The sequence below is a fragment of the Callorhinus ursinus genome, unplaced genomic scaffold, assembly GCF_003265705.2.
Source record: "Callorhinus ursinus isolate GAN/ISIS: 27379988/994484 unplaced genomic scaffold, GSC_fseal_2.0 scaffold1, whole genome shotgun sequence".
NCBI classification, from domain to species: Eukaryota; Metazoa; Chordata; class Mammalia; order Carnivora; family Otariidae; genus Callorhinus; species Callorhinus ursinus.
The window spans coordinates 10,638,900-10,655,953 of record NW_027397063.1 but is presented as its reverse complement, the minus strand read 5'-3'; the positions used below and the strand labels follow the sequence as shown (position 1 = coordinate 10,655,953).

Genomic DNA, 17,054 nt, shown 5'->3' with positions numbered 1-17,054 from the left:
ATCAGTAATAAAGAACAGGCTACAAGGTGCCCACATGAGAATGGGTTCGAATAAAAAATAAAGGGAACTGAGTAGGAGAAGGAAAACAACCAAGAGAATGAAAATGAGAAATTAAATTAAAAAAAGGGATCAGAATGAGGTTGAAATGGAAATGAGCAAAAGGAGGCCAAAAGTGTGTACTCCTGGTGTCTCTGAAGAAGAAAGCAAAATAATGGATCAGAGTATTTAAGACCGTAATCCAAGAAAGAGTTTCAGAAATAAAGAACTGAACTGACACATTGAAAGGGCCCTGGGGGTTACCTAGGAAAACTGCATGAATAATCAACTCGGAATTATTAGACTTTAAAGAAAAAGAAAAAAATTTCTCAGAGCCTCTAGGCAAAAAACGAAAACACTTAACACAGGAAAGAGAGGTAGATTGGCTTCGGATTTCTCAGCAATAACATACGAAGCAAGGAAACAGTGGGGTAGCATTTTCTAGACACTTAAGGAAAAGGAAGCTGCCCTTCAAGTTTCAAGGTCATAGAAAATCAGTTTTGAATGTGTTAGAACTTTAGGGATACTGTCCACACGTGCTCTTTTAAAATTTTTTAGTAATCTTTATACCCAGCGTGGGGCTCAAACTCACGACCCTGAGATCAAGAGTCCCACACTCCTCCAACTGACTCAGCAGGCGCCTCCCACACATGCTCTTGCTAAGGAATTCTAACAGTTTCTAACTGGAGGGTGAGCTTCATCCAACCAAAAGATGTCTGGGCACAAAAGACCATTAGAGAACATTTCACATATTCCACTTATAGAGTTGACACTAAAATTGGGTGGCATCAGGGGTTGAAGAAAAATACATCAACATTTATGTCTGAGTAAACAGAACAAATACAACTGAAAAAAATGGGAGAAGGGGGAGAAAAGGGGAAAAGCAGGGTTAAGACCATTCACTGTTGTGTCGGTGGTAGGAAGGGGTCAAAGAATATCATTTGGGAAAGACACTTCGTAAAAGTTGAGAAAAAAGGGAGTGCGCTACAAAAATCATTAGTAAAAATGTAACCACTAGAATGAAAATACAGAGCTTCCTATAAACCCCAAACACGCACGCACGCACGTATGCATGCACGCATGCACATACGCATTCGCCGAGAGACACAGTAAATATAATACACTCAGTAATTACAAGAGATGACAGAACTGAGAGCAAACATAGCAGTCATATCATAAAACTGAATGCGCCTAACTTGCCTATTAAGCCAAAAAGACTTCCAAATTGGCTCATCTAGCAAAACCCCAAACTCCGCGCTGTATACAAGTCACGCACTTAAAACACAGCAATCGAAAAAACTAAAAATAAAAGGGGTGGACCAAGATTTATCAGGCAAATGGAAACAGTAAGGCAGTCAGGTTTGCAATCCTGCTGGCAAAATAGATTTCAAGCCCCAAAGGAACGAAACAGAAAATTCAGAAACACAAAATGGCCCTTGAAAAGATCAAAGAATATTGAACTTTTTTCACCCATCAGGTTGGCCATGCCAAACTCCTCCCAGGCCTCATTGATCTCTGGGCTGGACAAATTGCCTATTGATTAATCCCTGGACCATTTGGGGAGTCAATGTATCTCAAGTTGAAAACCACGATTAGAAAGCGTTATCATTTCTTTTCATAAATTCTACCCATGTATCTATAAAACCTATCTATATACGCTTTAAATTTTCTCATTAGCTCTGAAGTGATCAAGGTTAAAACTTGAGGTTACTGGGATTGAAGGCTGCCTGGGAGTAACATAATATACCTTTGAGCAAGTCGGTTTCCATTCACCAGTGTCCTGAGCAATGTCCCGTCTGTCCTACGTTCCCCTAACTGTCCCTCACTGGCACCTTCTCGCCAGGCGAAACGAAGCTCAAACTTAGACCCAAACTCTCATACGCAACGTCATGTAGCCATCGTGTCCACGTGCCCGTAACAGAAGGGAGAGAGATGTTTTGTTCTCGTGAAAACAAGACACACCCAGACAAGTTTTAATTGAGTCTATTCATTAAGCCTAGTGCGTGATGACACGACCTTGATTAATTCTCTGTGCTTGGTGTTTTAACTTAAAAGGTCGAATCTAAAGCTAAAACGGGAAAGCCTGTGCACATTTTCAGCTGATTCCAAGCATAATACAGCAGAAACACCAGGTCCGTGTGTTCTTACGACTCTGGCATAACGAATGGATAGACTTCTCCAATTAAAAATCATGCCCTTAGATACTGTTTTAAAATAGCTATAGAGCAGTGCTTCCTAAGTAGGGGCAATTTAGCCCCCCCCCAAGGGGCATGTGGCCACGTCTGGAGACATTTTTGACAATCGCAACTGGGGAGTGCTCCTGGCACCTCGTGAGTAGAGGCCAGAAATACTGCTAAACATCCTTCAATGCTCAGGACAGCACCCCAGAACAAGGAATGATTCCCTACAGAGTAATCGTTGTGCCACAGTTCAGAAAATCTGCCTTAGAGACAGCTGTCCACTTGTCTTAGCTTTGAATTCCCCCAGGAGCTTTCTCTTCATCTCTATTTGAGATGGTGATGGTCTGTCTGAATGTCTGTGTCCCCTCACAATTCTTGTGTTGAAATTGTAACGCCCAAGGTGATGGTATGGGGGTGGGGAGAACTCTGGGTCGTGACTCAGGTCACGAGGGTACTTCAAATGGGATTAGCGCCCTTATACGATGTGAGATCTGCGACCTGGAAGGTCCTCACATGACCAGGCTGGCACTTTTGACCGTGGACTGCCGATCTCCAGAACTGGGAAAAGGAAGGTTCTGTGGCTTACAAACTGCCTGGTGTGTGGTATTTTGTTAGAGCAGTCCGAGCAGATGAGGACAGGGATGAATGTGAGGACCGAGATATGGCCACAAAATACTCTGGACCAAGGTAAGAACTGAAATTAGGTCAGTGAAGTATTGGACGAGCACCGGAAGAAGCATGTTGGCCCCGATTTCCTACTCGGACTTGCAGTTAAACTACAAAGGTGTGGATGTCCAGGGTTAGGTTACACGAGATTTCTCACTTTGGGGGATTTCGTGCTCAGCAGGTGGTTAGCACAGAATCATTCACACCAGCACAATGGTGCTCCTCCAAGAATGTATTTATTTACATGAAAACACCGTTTTATACAAATTGAAGACAAATCTTAAAGGGTTTGTCCAGGCAGGCCTTCCCCTTCACTTTCTTTCGCTGTCATTAACAAAACGTTTTAGACCGGTTAAAAGAAACCGCATCTGCCTCTTCTTCTCCCCCAACCCCCAATGACTCTGAATACTTAATGTCCCTAGTTAGCCTTTAAAGAAAACTCTTGCCCAGGGTGATTTTATTTAATTTATTTATGTAATACAGTGTAGAAAGCTATCATGGTCATAAGCAATGATTCTGTACAATCATCCTGCGGAAGATTTTTTGGGAGAATTCCTGGTAATTTGAGACCAGCAGAGCACTCCCTCCCCCCACCCCCCTCACCCGTAAAAGTGCTTACAATGAACAGGGATTCTTTTCTTTATCAAAGATCCAAAGGTACATGGACAAAAAAGTTTCAATTCTCAATGCCTAATGTGTGCACATAAAACAGGCACAAAGGAATAAATGTGTATCCTCATAATTCCTATATCACAAATCTAGCAGAAGCAGCAATCTGTACAGTAAAATGCAATCGTGGAAAAAAATTCTCTAGATCATTTGGAATACTTAAAAATGCTCAACTTTAAAATGCATAGTGATCAGGAAAAGAATATGTAGGCAAGAGAAGCAGCTACACTCCCACGTTCACACGAAGCATCCCCCATCGATTCTTAAAGCATATTTCAAGTAGGACTTAATTGGGCCACAAACCACAAGAATAATATACAACTGGCTAAGGGGCTACGAGATAAATAATCAGGAGAGAATCTATTCATGCACTAGTTTGATACAGCTAAGTTCTTTACAGTACACAAAACCCATTAATAATGTAGAGACCAGAATGTAAAGAGAGAGAATACATTGATGATTTGTATATTAATTCAAGTTCAGGCATCTACTTGTGTTACAGCACGGCTGTCGAAAGGCGATAATGCGTAAATAATAAAACAGAAAGGCTTGTTTCTTTCCACATTATTCTATAAATGAACACCGATGGGTAGTGAAGCAATGGTTTTGCTGTCCGACTTCAGAGGCTGCTGTGGCGGGGGTCTAGTTCTGCATCTGCTCGAAGAACTTGTAAGTTGGATTTTCATAGCCATTCTGCTGCATCTTGGAGAGGTGGCGCTCCTCTGGGGTCACAGCAGCGTCAACCTGAAATGCCAGGGCGAGGAGAAACGAATTAAGAAAACTGATCCTTTGAGGGTGCACACACTGAACGGTAAAGGGTAAGGAGTACAGTTAGCTTCTTTCCTTCCCACGGACCCCTCCAAGCAGGACGCCTGTGCCCACTAGTTACACAGATGCTCCATCCGGCCACCAGGTGGCACCTAAAACCTTGTCGAGCTGGCTCTGCCCGCAAAGTGCTCATTGGTTGCTTCCGCGCCCCCCCCCCGCCCCCCAACTCCGCTTAACAGTAACTGGATACACGCCGCGCAATAAATATTTTTTTTCTTCCCTGTTGGCTCACTAAGGGACCAAAAGGCCACAACGGAAAATTGTTTTACTTGAAAGTGTGGTGCTAAGCTGGGAAAAAAAAAAATCTAAGAGCATCATGGAGAGTATATTGGCAGACGCTTAAATAAATCTAGACTGCTGATGATCTTTCCACACTCATTTTAATTGGTCCCTGCTTTCACTACATTTAATATGACAAGTGGTCTGAGAATCTTTTAATTAAAAGGATGATCTACATATATCAAAGGGGCCATGTGGCAAGCAAAAGTGAAAAAATATTCAAAGAATATACTGTTCTAGATTATATACATATACATACATACATATATATATTTAACTGAGTACTAAGACTATAGAAGTATGTCCAGCTAAAGATTTACAAACAGACCCCCTGTGTTGATGTGCTGTATGTCTAGGATCAGGCCAGCAGCTGCAAACCGGGCTGTGCCCCCCCGCCCCCCGCCACCCCGGGCCCGCATCACTGTTAGGACAGAGCAGGGAAGGGGTATTTGCTCTCTGCACATCCGGCAAGGTGTACTGAGCCCTGCGACATGGGGAGTGGCTGTTCACGGATACATCATCTCGTATATCTGGCGCACCACTCACACTGCACAGGAGGCAGGAAGTACTTAACTCTCTGCCGAATGAACGAAAGCTGAGTCTGGTTATTCCACCTCTTGAGCTGCAATCGCCCCTTCGGCTAAGGCCAGGACAGCCAGAACGGGACCGCGTGCAGCTCCCTCAGGCCGCCCGCTGCGTGCAGTTCCCATCCACAGGACGTTCCCGTTCCGCGGCCCGCTCAGAGCTGCCTGCGCTCTGCGGCCAGTCCTCACGTTCCTCCGAGCACAGGCCGGGGCCTTTCCCCTGAGAACAGAGCCGCCAACGAGCTCCCGCCAAGTCCGTACTCGGAGGACACTGCGCAAAGGGACGCCGCGCACCGCCGACCTCACGGGAAACAATCACAGCAGGTGCTCCTCCTATCCCTCCTCGTCCTTTGACCTGCTGTGTTGTCCACAAAGGAGGTCACCGTGCGTTAACTGGCAATTGTGTCACTAGCCACGGGCTTGTCAGTTCAAACGCCATCATTAAAGATGAGCACCAGTGATGAGATTTCATCCACTCCCCGACTCTGCTCGCCAGGAAAGAGCCTGTCTGCAGCACGAGGGCCATACGAACCTGGACATCTTTTAGTCTCTGTGCCACATTTTAACTGATATTTCAAATGGCGTCAAGATTAAAAAAAAAAAAAAAAGTCTTGCTGAGGAGACCCAGCGCAAAGCTGCCATGTTTCCGAGTATTAAAAAAAAAAAAAAAAAAAAATGCCGCGCCACGGTTAGAATATCACCCTTGTCTGTCCTCCAGGAATACACCAACCCTCACACGGGCTGTCACCTGTCATCTGCATTCATCAGGGTCAGGGAAACACCTGGCAACTTAATCGTTTATCTCTTCAAAGGCCAAAGCCAAACGCTTCCAACAGCCCTGCCAGAAATGTGAGGCTGAGGCCCGGGTGGAATGCAGGCGTCTAACTTTCCTGCCTTCTTGGCCCTTTTCCACCTGCTAATCCTCATCTTTTGCCGCTGGGAGGGCAACTCGAGCCTCGCTATTCCTGCAGCAGGGAGGCCGAGCCCTCAGGGGCTTCAGGAGGAGGGCCTAGTTTTATAAAATGGCGCCCAAGGAGTTTGGGTTGTCTCTCTTTATCCCGAGCCCCTCGGAAGCTCAAGGTGCAGCACTGAGTGCTCACATCCGTGGATAAAGCTACCACTAAAGGAAGAGCATCAGGTAAGGGGGAGGCTTCCTCCCCGGTGGAGCTCAGGGATAGGTCCTTCAAAGCTAAGCTACTGCACTGGTGGGGGCCACCAGGTTAAGGCCAGCCCACTGTGGTGCAGGCAGGGCCTGGGCATTTACAGCTAGATATATGTATATATATTTAAAGATTTTATTTATTTATTTGAGAGAGAGAGAGAGAGAGAGAGCGCGCACACGAGAGGGGGGTAGGGTCAGAGGGAGAAGCAGACTCCCCGCTGAGCGGGGAGCCCGATGCGGGACTCGATCCCGGGACTCCAGGATCATGGCCTGAGCCGAAGGCAGTCGCTTAACCAACTGAGCCACCCAGGCGCCCGGCATTTACAGCTCAATATTAAACCTCAATATTATTTCCCTTAAAGCAGAGCTGGGGGAAGTTGAAGCCAGTGATGCCTGTTCTAGGGGGACTGAGGGAACAATGGAGTTGGAGACAGAATCCCTGCTGGCCCGCCAGGCAGGAACACCTACCACTTGCTGAGATGAAAACGTGCACACGTGCACACCACCTCTGCACATGCCCCCCCCCCCCGAATTTCTGGATTAGATCTCATCTATAACTGGTCCTAAGTCGTCTTCTGGCTCTAGGCTCTGTGCCCTGTGTCTTCATGGGAGACCCCGGGACCCTCTGCACTGCACTCTGGCCTGGCGTCAACCTTTATTCCTTCACTATATCCAGAGGAATTTACAACTCAACTGTCAAGACTGCAGAGATGAAATTCTACCTGGGTCTCCTCCGTGTCATGTCGTCTCTAGTGTGGGGCCGGTAAGCCAGTAAACTCCACGTTTTAATTTTATTATGTAGAATAATAGGAGGACGTGTTACTGGGTGTCCCTTGCACGCAGGACACTGAGCTAGGCTGAACTACAGAGTCCTGACGCCTAAGATACTCCATTTCCGCTCATCCAAGGGAAGGAGAGGATAAACCACAGTGACTTAATACATCATCACAATGGGGGCTTAAGAACATCCAAAGAGCTAGTGCAACAGGAAGGAAAACAAAGCAAACATTAACCAGGGTTTCAAGCTAGTATCCCTCCTCTAACCCCCCGGCGTTGGGTTTTGTGTTCAGTCGTGTCCACGTTCATTTTCTTAACTATAATTCCATCTCCTTATGAGTAGTTCACTTATGTTTGCTGCCTATGTTAAGTGATCTTTCCCACAGGCAATGGATTCCTTTGCTATGCCTTCATCATCATTGATCTCTGATGCTTTCCTTTGACTTTCTAGTATTTCTTCCTGCTGTTTGCTTCCAGCCACGAGAGGTTCTGGGTCCAGCCACTCTTTTCTGTACTTCTGCTTCGCATTTAACCTGATCCACAGGTTAAACCTGATTCAAATGCTCCACAGCACCCACGGTAGTGGTAGCTAGGTACCTCCACCCTGGTGGGTCAACTTCTTGCCAGGAAGAAAGGACCCCTCAGGACATATTTTTATCACGTTATCAGTATGATGGCACATTCATCAGGGAAAGTCATATGCTGTAACTCCATAAAAAGCTAACTGGGACCTCTCTTCTTATTTAGATCATTAATCAGATGGCTGGGGGAGGTGTGAAGGATGGGAGATTTCTGATGGTCCAGTTATCAGACCCGTGAACGGAAGAAATTTTTATACCCTATAATAAAGAGAATTTGTGCCACCACCCCCCCAAATTTTTTTTTGTTAGATCTATTTGGCATGTAACATTATGTAAATTAGGATATACAACCTGTTAACTTGATATATTTATACATTGTAATATGCTTGTCATTGTAGTGGTAATTAGCACCTCTGTCAGGTCAGAGAATTATCTGTTCTTATCCTTTCTTATTAGTGTTAGGAATAATTAAGTTCTAGCCTCTTAGCTAGTCTGATGATTATAATAGTTTTGGGGTCTCCATTCATTACACTGCGCATTAGATATCCAGGCCTCATTGACAACTTGCTGCCAGTTTGTACCCTTAACCCTCTGTCCTGTTCCCTCCAACCTCCTTGTTAAAGGGGAGGTGTCTCCATTTAGAAGGAGTGGTGGAAAGAGCTACAATATGCATTTTGGAATATCCATTGTCAATCAACATCAGTGTAGAAGAGGGCCATCTGGGGTCAGTGGACGGGGCAGGGCCTTATTAAAGCAGGAGCAGTTGGGATCAGTCAGCCGGTGCTGGGACCCTCAGCCACCAGAGACGGTGGGCACCTGGGGGACACAGTGGAACAAAGGGCCGTCACATCACTGCCTGAGACACCAACAAAGCACAGTCATCTCCTTGGGGAGCGTGGCTGGCTAACGGCTTACGTAGTGAACCTCTGGCCTTAAAGCTAAGCAAATCATCACATCACAATGTTTACTGCTTATTTTTTGAAAAACATAAACTGGCAACCGCTAATTTCCAACTGGTAACAGCTCTTATTAATAAAAACACTGGGCTCGTTTTCATTTCCAGGTCTCTGCGATCTCCAGCAGGCATCTTCCCGCTATGAGAAGGGAGGTCCTGGAGACCGTGGCTTTCATCGTTTCTTCACGCACTGATGGTGTGAAGCAGGACAGTATTCCATCCTGACAGACGCAGGCCAGTCTAACTGGAAATGCTCATTTATTTATTCTCAGTGAGGCAGGGTTACTCACTAATGAAGCAGGTGAGCCAGAGCTGGGAATAAGCTTGCTCCTGGGGACCTGAGTGTGAGAGCCTGCTGAGATGGGCAGAGAACGTCCGGGGGAGGGTCCCGTCCATTCGGGGTCGACGCTGCGCTGCTCTGCTCTCGGAGAAACGCTGCTCTGAACCCCACCCCCGGCACCCGATACTGCCTGGGCCAGGGGAGACAGCCTAGGTGCCTCCGTGGGCCGCAGCTCTTCGCGTCCACGTTCACCCACCCCAGCCAGACCACAACCTTCCCGAGGGTGGCAGGGATGGCGAATGGCACCTCGGACGAGGTTCTGGTCCGGGGCCGCCGAGCAGGGCTCCACACGGAGCCGCACACAGGGATGCTTCCGGAAAGGAGAGCAAGGAAGGCCTGGAGAGGGAGAAGGGGGTGGTTTCCAGGCTCTCGACACCTGCACTTTCAAGAAGGAGGAGGTGAGGAGAACTAAGGAGAAGAAACACAATAGAGGAGGGCACTCACTCGGGAGAGGTTTCTAGATGCTCTCAAGTAGTGAGTGGAATGAGTCTCAAGAGAAGAACTGAACAACTGTCCTCCCTGCAATTCTGCTCCTTCAAGGATGCCTCCTGGCTTCAAAATGAAAAAAAAAAAAAAATCTTTTTTTTCTGGAATCTGTGTTCAAGTGTCAACTTATGCTCTGACAACCCAAATCCAAGGAGACTCTTCTTAAGGTCACTAACCACAAGAAACTTTTAACCCAGGCGGCTGTGAGGAGGCTTAAAAGGTAACTAGTTCTCAGGGTGTCTGGATGGCTCCGCAGGTTAAGCCTCGGACGCTTGGTTTCAGCTCAGGTCAGGGTCTCAGGGTCTTAAGATCAAGTCTGGCCTCCAGCCTCCAGCTCCGCGCTCACCACAGAGTCCGCTTGTCCCTCTCCCTCCCCTTCTGCCCCTCCCCCCACTCATGCTCTCTCTCTAAAATAGATAAATAAAATCTTAAAAAAAATACAAAGGTAGGTAGTTCTCTTGTAGACAAGAGATACTATTTTCTACACTTCAGACTGGTTACTGAAAGGAGAGAGATCAATGATTCTCAAAAATGACCGCATGTCCAATTCAGCTGGAAAATTTTCAACACTCAGCTTCTAAGCCCATTTGGAAATTGTTTCCTTAGGTCTGGGCTGGGACCTTTTAAATAAGTAGCTGGTAAGTCTCATGCACAACCACGGCAGAGAGTCCCCGAGAGAGACCTTACTTTTCTGCCCAGCACCCCTGGGCTCTGTTAGAGGCTGAACTGCATCCTCCCCAAATTCCTATGTTAAAGTCTTGCCCTCAGTGCCTCAAATTTGACTGTATTTGGGGACAGGGTCTTTAAAATAGTAAATTAAGGTTAAATGAGATCACTGGGGTAGACCCTAATCCAACAATACTGGTGTCCTCACAGGAAAAGGAGATTAGGACACAGACCTACACAGAGAGAAGATGACGGGAAGGCCCGAGGGAGGCCGCCTACAAGCCAAGCAGGGAGGCCTCACAGAAAAACCAAACCCGCCGACACACTGATCTCAGACTTGCAGCTTCCAGAATTGTGAGGAAATAGTTTCTACTGTTGAAGGAACCCAGTTTCGGACGTTGTAATGGCAGCTCTAGAAAACCAATATAGCTCTTTGGACTTCGGTGCCTCAAACAGGCACTAGACCTGATAAAAAGGAAGATCCTTCTTGGGTAGATTCGTCAGCCCGAGGGCGTTACACACACAATGACCGGTGACAGACGGTGACTACACTTACTGTGCTGAGCGCTGTGTAATACACAGAGTCGTCAAATCACCCCGTTGTACACCTGAAGCTAACAGAACATGGTAGGTCAACTCTACTTCAATTAAAAAACAAAAAAACCCCCATACAATATATTAAAGAAACGAGAAGGGGCTTTTTTTAATGAGTGAGCCTTCTTTTTTTTAAATTCAATTAATTAACGTATAATGTATTATCAGTTTCAGAAGTAGAGGTCAGTGATTCATCAGGTGCATACAACACCCAGTGCTCATTCCATCACGTGCCCTCCTTCATGCCCGTCACCCAGTTACCCCGCCCCCCCACCCCCTCCCCTCTAGCAACCCTCAGTTTGTTTCCTATGATTAAAGGTCTCTTGTGGTTTGTCTTTCTCTGGTTTTGTCTTGTTTTATTTTTTCCTTTCTTCCCCTATGATCCTCTGTGTTTTTGTTTCTTAAATTCCACATGAGTGAAATTATATAATTGTCTTTCTCCGATTGATTTATTTCACTTAGCATAATACCCTCTAGTTCCATCCACGTCATTGCAAATGGAAAGATTTCATTTTTTTTGGTGGCTGGGTATATTCCACTGTATATATACCACCTCTTCTTTATCCATTCATCTGTCGATGGACATCTGGGCTCTTTCCACAGTTTGGCTACTGTGGACATTGCTGCTTTGAACACTGGGGTGCAGGTGCCCCTTCGGATCCCTACATTTGTATCGCTGGGGCAAATCCCTAGTAGTGCAATTGCTGGGTCATAGGGTAGCTCTATTTTCAATTCTTTGAGGAACCTCCACACTGTTTTCCAGAGTGGCTGCACCAGCTTGCATTCCCACCAACAGTGTAGGAGGGTTCCCCTTTCTCCGCATCCCCGCCAACATCTGTCATTTCCCGACTTGTTAATTTTAGTAAAAGGGACTTTTTAATTATTCAAGTATGAAAACACTTTTGTTTTTTTTGCCCAAACATGAAACGAAAAAAAAAAACTGTTCTGAGTAGAAATGAAGTAAACTGATGCTAACAAGGATACATCTCACACTGTTTCAAAGGACTCAAGCTCAGAAATACTATTCTCAGAAGAGCAGTACCCCAGAGTCGGTGACACGGTCATGGCTTATCTGATGTGTGCAGAGGCTAGTCTGTCCGTCAACCCGTTCTTTCACACCTCCGTGCTCCCCGGCACGCAGCACGTCCACACCAGTCCGGACAGGGAGAAGAAGACTCAAAGCCAATTTCCACCAGCAGATCTCATCAACAAGCAGCCCGGAGAACGCTGAGGGCTGAACACAATGAGGTTTCTGGCTCTGACAGACGTTTAACTTATTTAACCTTGTTCTGCCCTTCTCTGACAAGAATGGTATGGAGATGTGTCTTTGGGGTTAGTGAGAAGTTTGACTCACTGGAAATATCTGGACTTCTCTCTGGTGGAAGAGACAATGGATAGGATATGGGAAAATCTGTATTTGGACCTTGGCCCTATTTCGTTGGACAGTGGGTGAGCACTTCTGTATGGGTCTGTCTTCTCATCTACAGAATGAAAAGATCAATTTGACTGATTACTGAGATCTCTTTCAGCTCTACAAATTCTCCTACTTCTCAAGATGTATTCATTCACTTTCTCTGTTTCCTAGAAAATTACATATACTATGAGGATTACCTCCCCCGGCCCTCCATGGCCCAACATCAGAACTGCATTTTGAATGCACCTGGCTGGCTCAGTCAGCGGAGCATGCCACTCTTGATCTTGGGATTGTAAATTCAAGCCCCACGATGGGTATAGAGATTACCTAAAAATAAAATCTTAAAAAAAAATGCGTAAGAACTTATCCGTAAATTTTCTATTTCAGTATTTTGTATCATGGGTTTAAGAAGTCATATTTCAGTCTTGTAGCTACTCTATTTTGTTGGGGTAACCCACAACTTCTGTGCTTTACACACTCATGGTAGTCACATGTTGGCCTGTGGGGACAAAATCCTGAAGTGTCATCGTGCAGTAATTGTGATGTCACGTGGTGACTCTTCTCTCCACCTCCAGTGTGACCGCACGAACCCCGGAAATGAAGATACTTCAGGTAGAAGTGAAGGGCAACAGGCTGAACATCTGGAACAACCTTGTAAACTCTCTCAGCTGTTTGGTATCATGTAATTTTCTGCGAAACTTTAAAGGTAAGACTCTTTCCTGAAAATGAGTATTAATTGCTGCTACCTGGTTTTACTTATAAGTCAGGCTCTTTAAGACAAAAAAAATTAGGGAATAAATGAGTTTAGGTTTTTTTAGGTTTTTTTTTTTTTTGAAGCAGACTTCTACGCCTTCCTTTTCATTTCTAACTTGGTAGTTTTTTTCTTTTCTTTTAAATGTTCGAGGCTAATCACAGTATCTTTAAGCCAGGCATCATCACTAGTATTATTTGACACTTCAGTACAAATTCTAAGAAGCTGAGGGAGCAGCGTACAACCCAATGCCTTGATCACAGTATTTCTAAGTCAGAACGATGAAAACCAACACAAGAAAACAGCTGCCAAACTTGAGCACCATGCAGGAATCTAGATTTTTTTTTTTTTTTAAAGAAGAGACACTTGGATGATTCTTAGTTTTAATGCCAAGCAAAATCTCCTGCTAGTCTTTCTTTAACTCCTGCTTGCAAACACGCAGCCACATTTACCTACCTCCACCACACCGTGATGAATGGACGTGTACTGTTTCTTCTTCAGCATCACCAAGGTGATGACGATCACTGTTGCTATGACAACTCCACCCACCATGAGTCCAATGATGGCACCTTTGTTTGAACCTACATCTTCTGCAAAGAACACCTTGAAAACAAGACAAGAAAAAGGATTGCAATTGCAGGAGATCGCTGGAAAGGGTATGTGAAGAGTTTCAGTGTCTACCTTACGCTGTAAGTTTGAGTTGGTGACCACTCCATTATTTCCGTTATTTGGTGCATACTTGGAAAAAAAAAAAAATCACATATTCTAGCTACAACTTTCAACCCCCTGCCCCCATGGCCTTAGGAAGGCAAAACAGTAGCCAAGGGGAACCTGAAACCCTCCGACAGGTGGGACATCTGGTGAGAGGTGGGGTGGGGATCTACCAAAGGCTGGAAAGAAAGGCATGGATCGTGATTTTGAAAAGAGGTCGTCTGGGAGACCTGATGCATGACCAGTCTGCCTTAGGTGCTTTTTCAAACCCACAGATGTCCTAATTTCCTTAGAGGGACATTACTACATAGGAATAAGGCATCTGAGACAAAGGAGTTCATCCGAAGAAAACAGACACTTGTTACCGACTTTTAGCCACAATCATTCAGTAGGACGGTATTGAACCTCAGAGAAGCGTGATGCTTAAAAGAGTTTTTTCAAAGGGCAGTAGCAGGCGATGAGATAAGAATTTTAATGGTCACATAGAACTCCTGATTGCTTACTGTTTTCTCCAGAAACCCCACTCAACCTGTTGTTTTATTCTTGCTGTTTGTTTGTATTGGACATCAATGAATTTTGGAAAACACCATCAGAGATATTTATTCAGTCTGATAACTTCGCTGCACAGCATTCAGCATTCCTTCATGTTGATTATGAAAGCAACTCACTACTTCTCCACTTTATCTACCTAACTGGAATTATAAAAGCATGTGGCACCTTTTATAATCCTATTATGTAAGGAGGTGATCTTCTGCCACATCACCTGGCCCAACTACTACTAAGTATATACCACAGTTATTATAGAAATTAATGAAAACAGCTCCCTAAAGAATTCTCTCGGTCTGATCTCAACACAGGAAGATGACCGATTTTCCACAGTGACAACAAACATCCCAGTGATCTGAAAAGGCAATATAAAATACGGCAGATAGAGCCGATTTCTAAGCGTCTTACTCAGGGTATATCTGCAGCAAAACGAGAAACCATTCATAATTATTCCCCTTTCTCAATAAATATGCTAGCTCAACATTTTGAGCTAAATATTCAACAATATTTATACAAAGCAAATCATTAATTAATGATAAAAATGTGAGGTAATCAGGAATAATGCAAGTCTGGACATCTTCCTATGCCTTTAAGAAAATACTGTAATTTTGTAATATTCATTGCACTAATTATAGTACATTATCTTATCAACGAGCTCAGTAGAGGGAGCTGATTCTCCTAATTGCTGCCGCTACCATTAGTCACTGTGGCATCAGAGGACTTAGCGTAATTGTGGGGAGGGGCTTGTATGACACAGACTCCAGAAAAATGCAAATCCGCACACTAATCTTCAGCTCCGTGCCCCACCAGCCCCCGACTCTTCAGCGGCTCCCCCAGAATTTTTTAACCTCTTCGGCATCAGCCAGATCCAGACTGCCCCTAATTTCATAATAATTGAGATGGGATTAACCTGCCACAGTGAAAATCATGCTTCAAAAAAACCCGAAATGTTCTTGTACAAAAAAGATTATGGGAGTTGAAATGCAAATCTGAATCACAAGCCAGTTTTGGATTTGCTCCAATTACTGAGAGTGAAAAGAGGCATATGCAATACTTCACTGGCGTTTCTTCTGGAATTTACTACTTGGATTTATATTTATGAATATTAGAAAGATATTCTCTCCCTTGAAAAAGAGCACGCATGTGCCCACGCCCCCCTCCCCCGCCATGTGCACTGTAAATGCCTGAGAGCGAGTACTTATTATTGCTAGGAGAATTTTATTACCATTTTTTTGGTTGACTACTGAATGTGCAATAAAAATGTCTTCTTTATTAATTTAACCCCCTTACTATGCATAGTGATAAGATGAAAGAAACCCTAATATAATGCAGGATTTGATTTATCCGAAGCTTCTGGTAAAAGATTTTATGTAATTACGGGAGCTGCCTGCAAAGAGGATGGGTGCTCTTTGATTTACTCTGAGTCTAACATTTGGGGGAAATAACAGTGGGTGGGAGGAGATTTTGTCCAAAAAGGAAGCTGCCATCTTTCTTGCCCAAATCTTTCAGTGAGCAACACTGCTTGGAACATCATGGAGTCCTGCTCACCTCCCGCCTCCACCCACCTTGGTAGAAACCCAGAGGTCCTACCCCTGCAGAACTTAAAACGTGGGCGCTGGGGAAGGGACGGGAAGGAAGGGCAGAGGGAGAGACGAAGAGGCACAGGGAGACAGTTAACATATGCCAACTTCAAATCCACCTCTTATAAACCCGTCTTCCTAGAAAACAGAGGGGAAATGAATTAGAGCGGATATTGTGATATACATTAATTCCACTCTAAGCCCTGAGTGGGCTTAGCGGCCTTCTAGACGCGAAGAACTACTATATAAAGACCCTCTTTTTCTTCTCTTTATGTGTCCATGATGACCCTATAGGCAACTGCTTTATTCTTTTTATCTTTTCCTTCACTGGCTTTCTGGCACAGCATGAACAAGCATGAACAGGTCATCTGGCGAGACAAACTGGGTGGCAGGAAGAGGTAAATTATTTTACATACCAATTTTTGATGATGAACCTCGTATCCTGAGTCATGTCGGAACTCGGCATCCATCTTCACCTCAGAGATCTCTTCCGTCTTGATGTTTGTCAAGCCTGAACCTGCAATAATCCATAAGCATCACACCATAATTAAATGACACACGACACTCAATTCATTTTCTCTGTAAACACAAACGCTGTAACACAAAGGCTACCAGAACCTTCTTTCTAGGTCTGGAGTGAGAGGAAACAGATTAATGACTTTCTTCAAGAAAACTGACACCCTGTATTTACACCCTTAACCACTACCTATTTCAAACAAAAGGAAATTAAAGATTAAAGAAATCTGAAGTTAAAGCTTCTACTGCCTTTAAACACACGTTATAATTTTTTTTTTTTAATGGGGAAAACCAGAAGTTAAATGCTAGCTGGGAGGTTGGCAAGGATGCATTCCCAGAATATACTAGTCTGTTTCAGGGGCTTATTGTTTGGCTGATTCTATGTCTTTTTCCATGTGTTCTCATTCTTTCAGAAAAAAAAATAGAAGTCTTTAAAAATGAGCATTAGGGTGCCTGGGTGGCTCAGTTGGTTAAACGACTGCCTTCGGCTCAGGTCATGATCCTGGAGTCCCAGGATCGAGTCCCACATCGGGCTCCTTGCTCAGCAGGGAGTCTGCTTCTCCCTCTGACCTTCTTCCCTCTCGTGCTCTCTATCTCTCATTCTCTCTCTCTCAAATAAGTAAATAAAATTTAAAAAAAAAATAAATAAAAATGAGCATTAATTACCTGGTGGAATCAAACTGCTACTTTAGGGCTTTGTTCCAATTACAAATAAATTATGTTCGTGTATCTA

The 17,054-nt window shown here is 44.6% G+C and overlaps 1 protein-coding gene and 1 long non-coding RNA gene across 7 annotated transcripts in view; one reads left to right on the top strand and one right to left on the bottom strand.

Moving 5' to 3' along the window:
• Positions 1 to 3,101: 3,101 nt before the first annotated feature.
• APP (amyloid beta precursor protein) overlaps positions 3,102 to 17,054 on the bottom strand; it is a 265,110-nt gene continuing 251,157 nt past the window's right edge. For all 6 annotated transcript variants that reach the window (XM_025872545.2, XM_025872550.2, XM_025872556.2 and 3 more), the window contains 3 exons: positions 16,222 to 16,322; positions 13,425 to 13,571; positions 3,102 to 4,295 (listed from right to left, as the gene is read on the bottom strand). In XM_025872545.2, coding sequence (XP_025728330.1) covers positions 4,194 to 4,295; positions 13,425 to 13,571; positions 16,222 to 16,322 — 350 coding nt within the window. In that variant the 3' untranslated portion in view covers positions 3,102 to 4,193. The remainder of the gene's footprint in view (positions 4,296 to 13,424; positions 13,572 to 16,221; positions 16,323 to 17,054) is intronic.
• The window catches only part of LOC141372590 (uncharacterized), a 40,087-nt gene continuing 36,558 nt past the window's right edge, over positions 13,526 to 17,054 (top strand). The window contains exon 1 of the long non-coding RNA XR_012377884.1: positions 13,526 to 13,624. This is a non-coding gene — a long non-coding RNA (uncharacterized lncRNA). The remainder of the gene's footprint in view (positions 13,625 to 17,054) is intronic.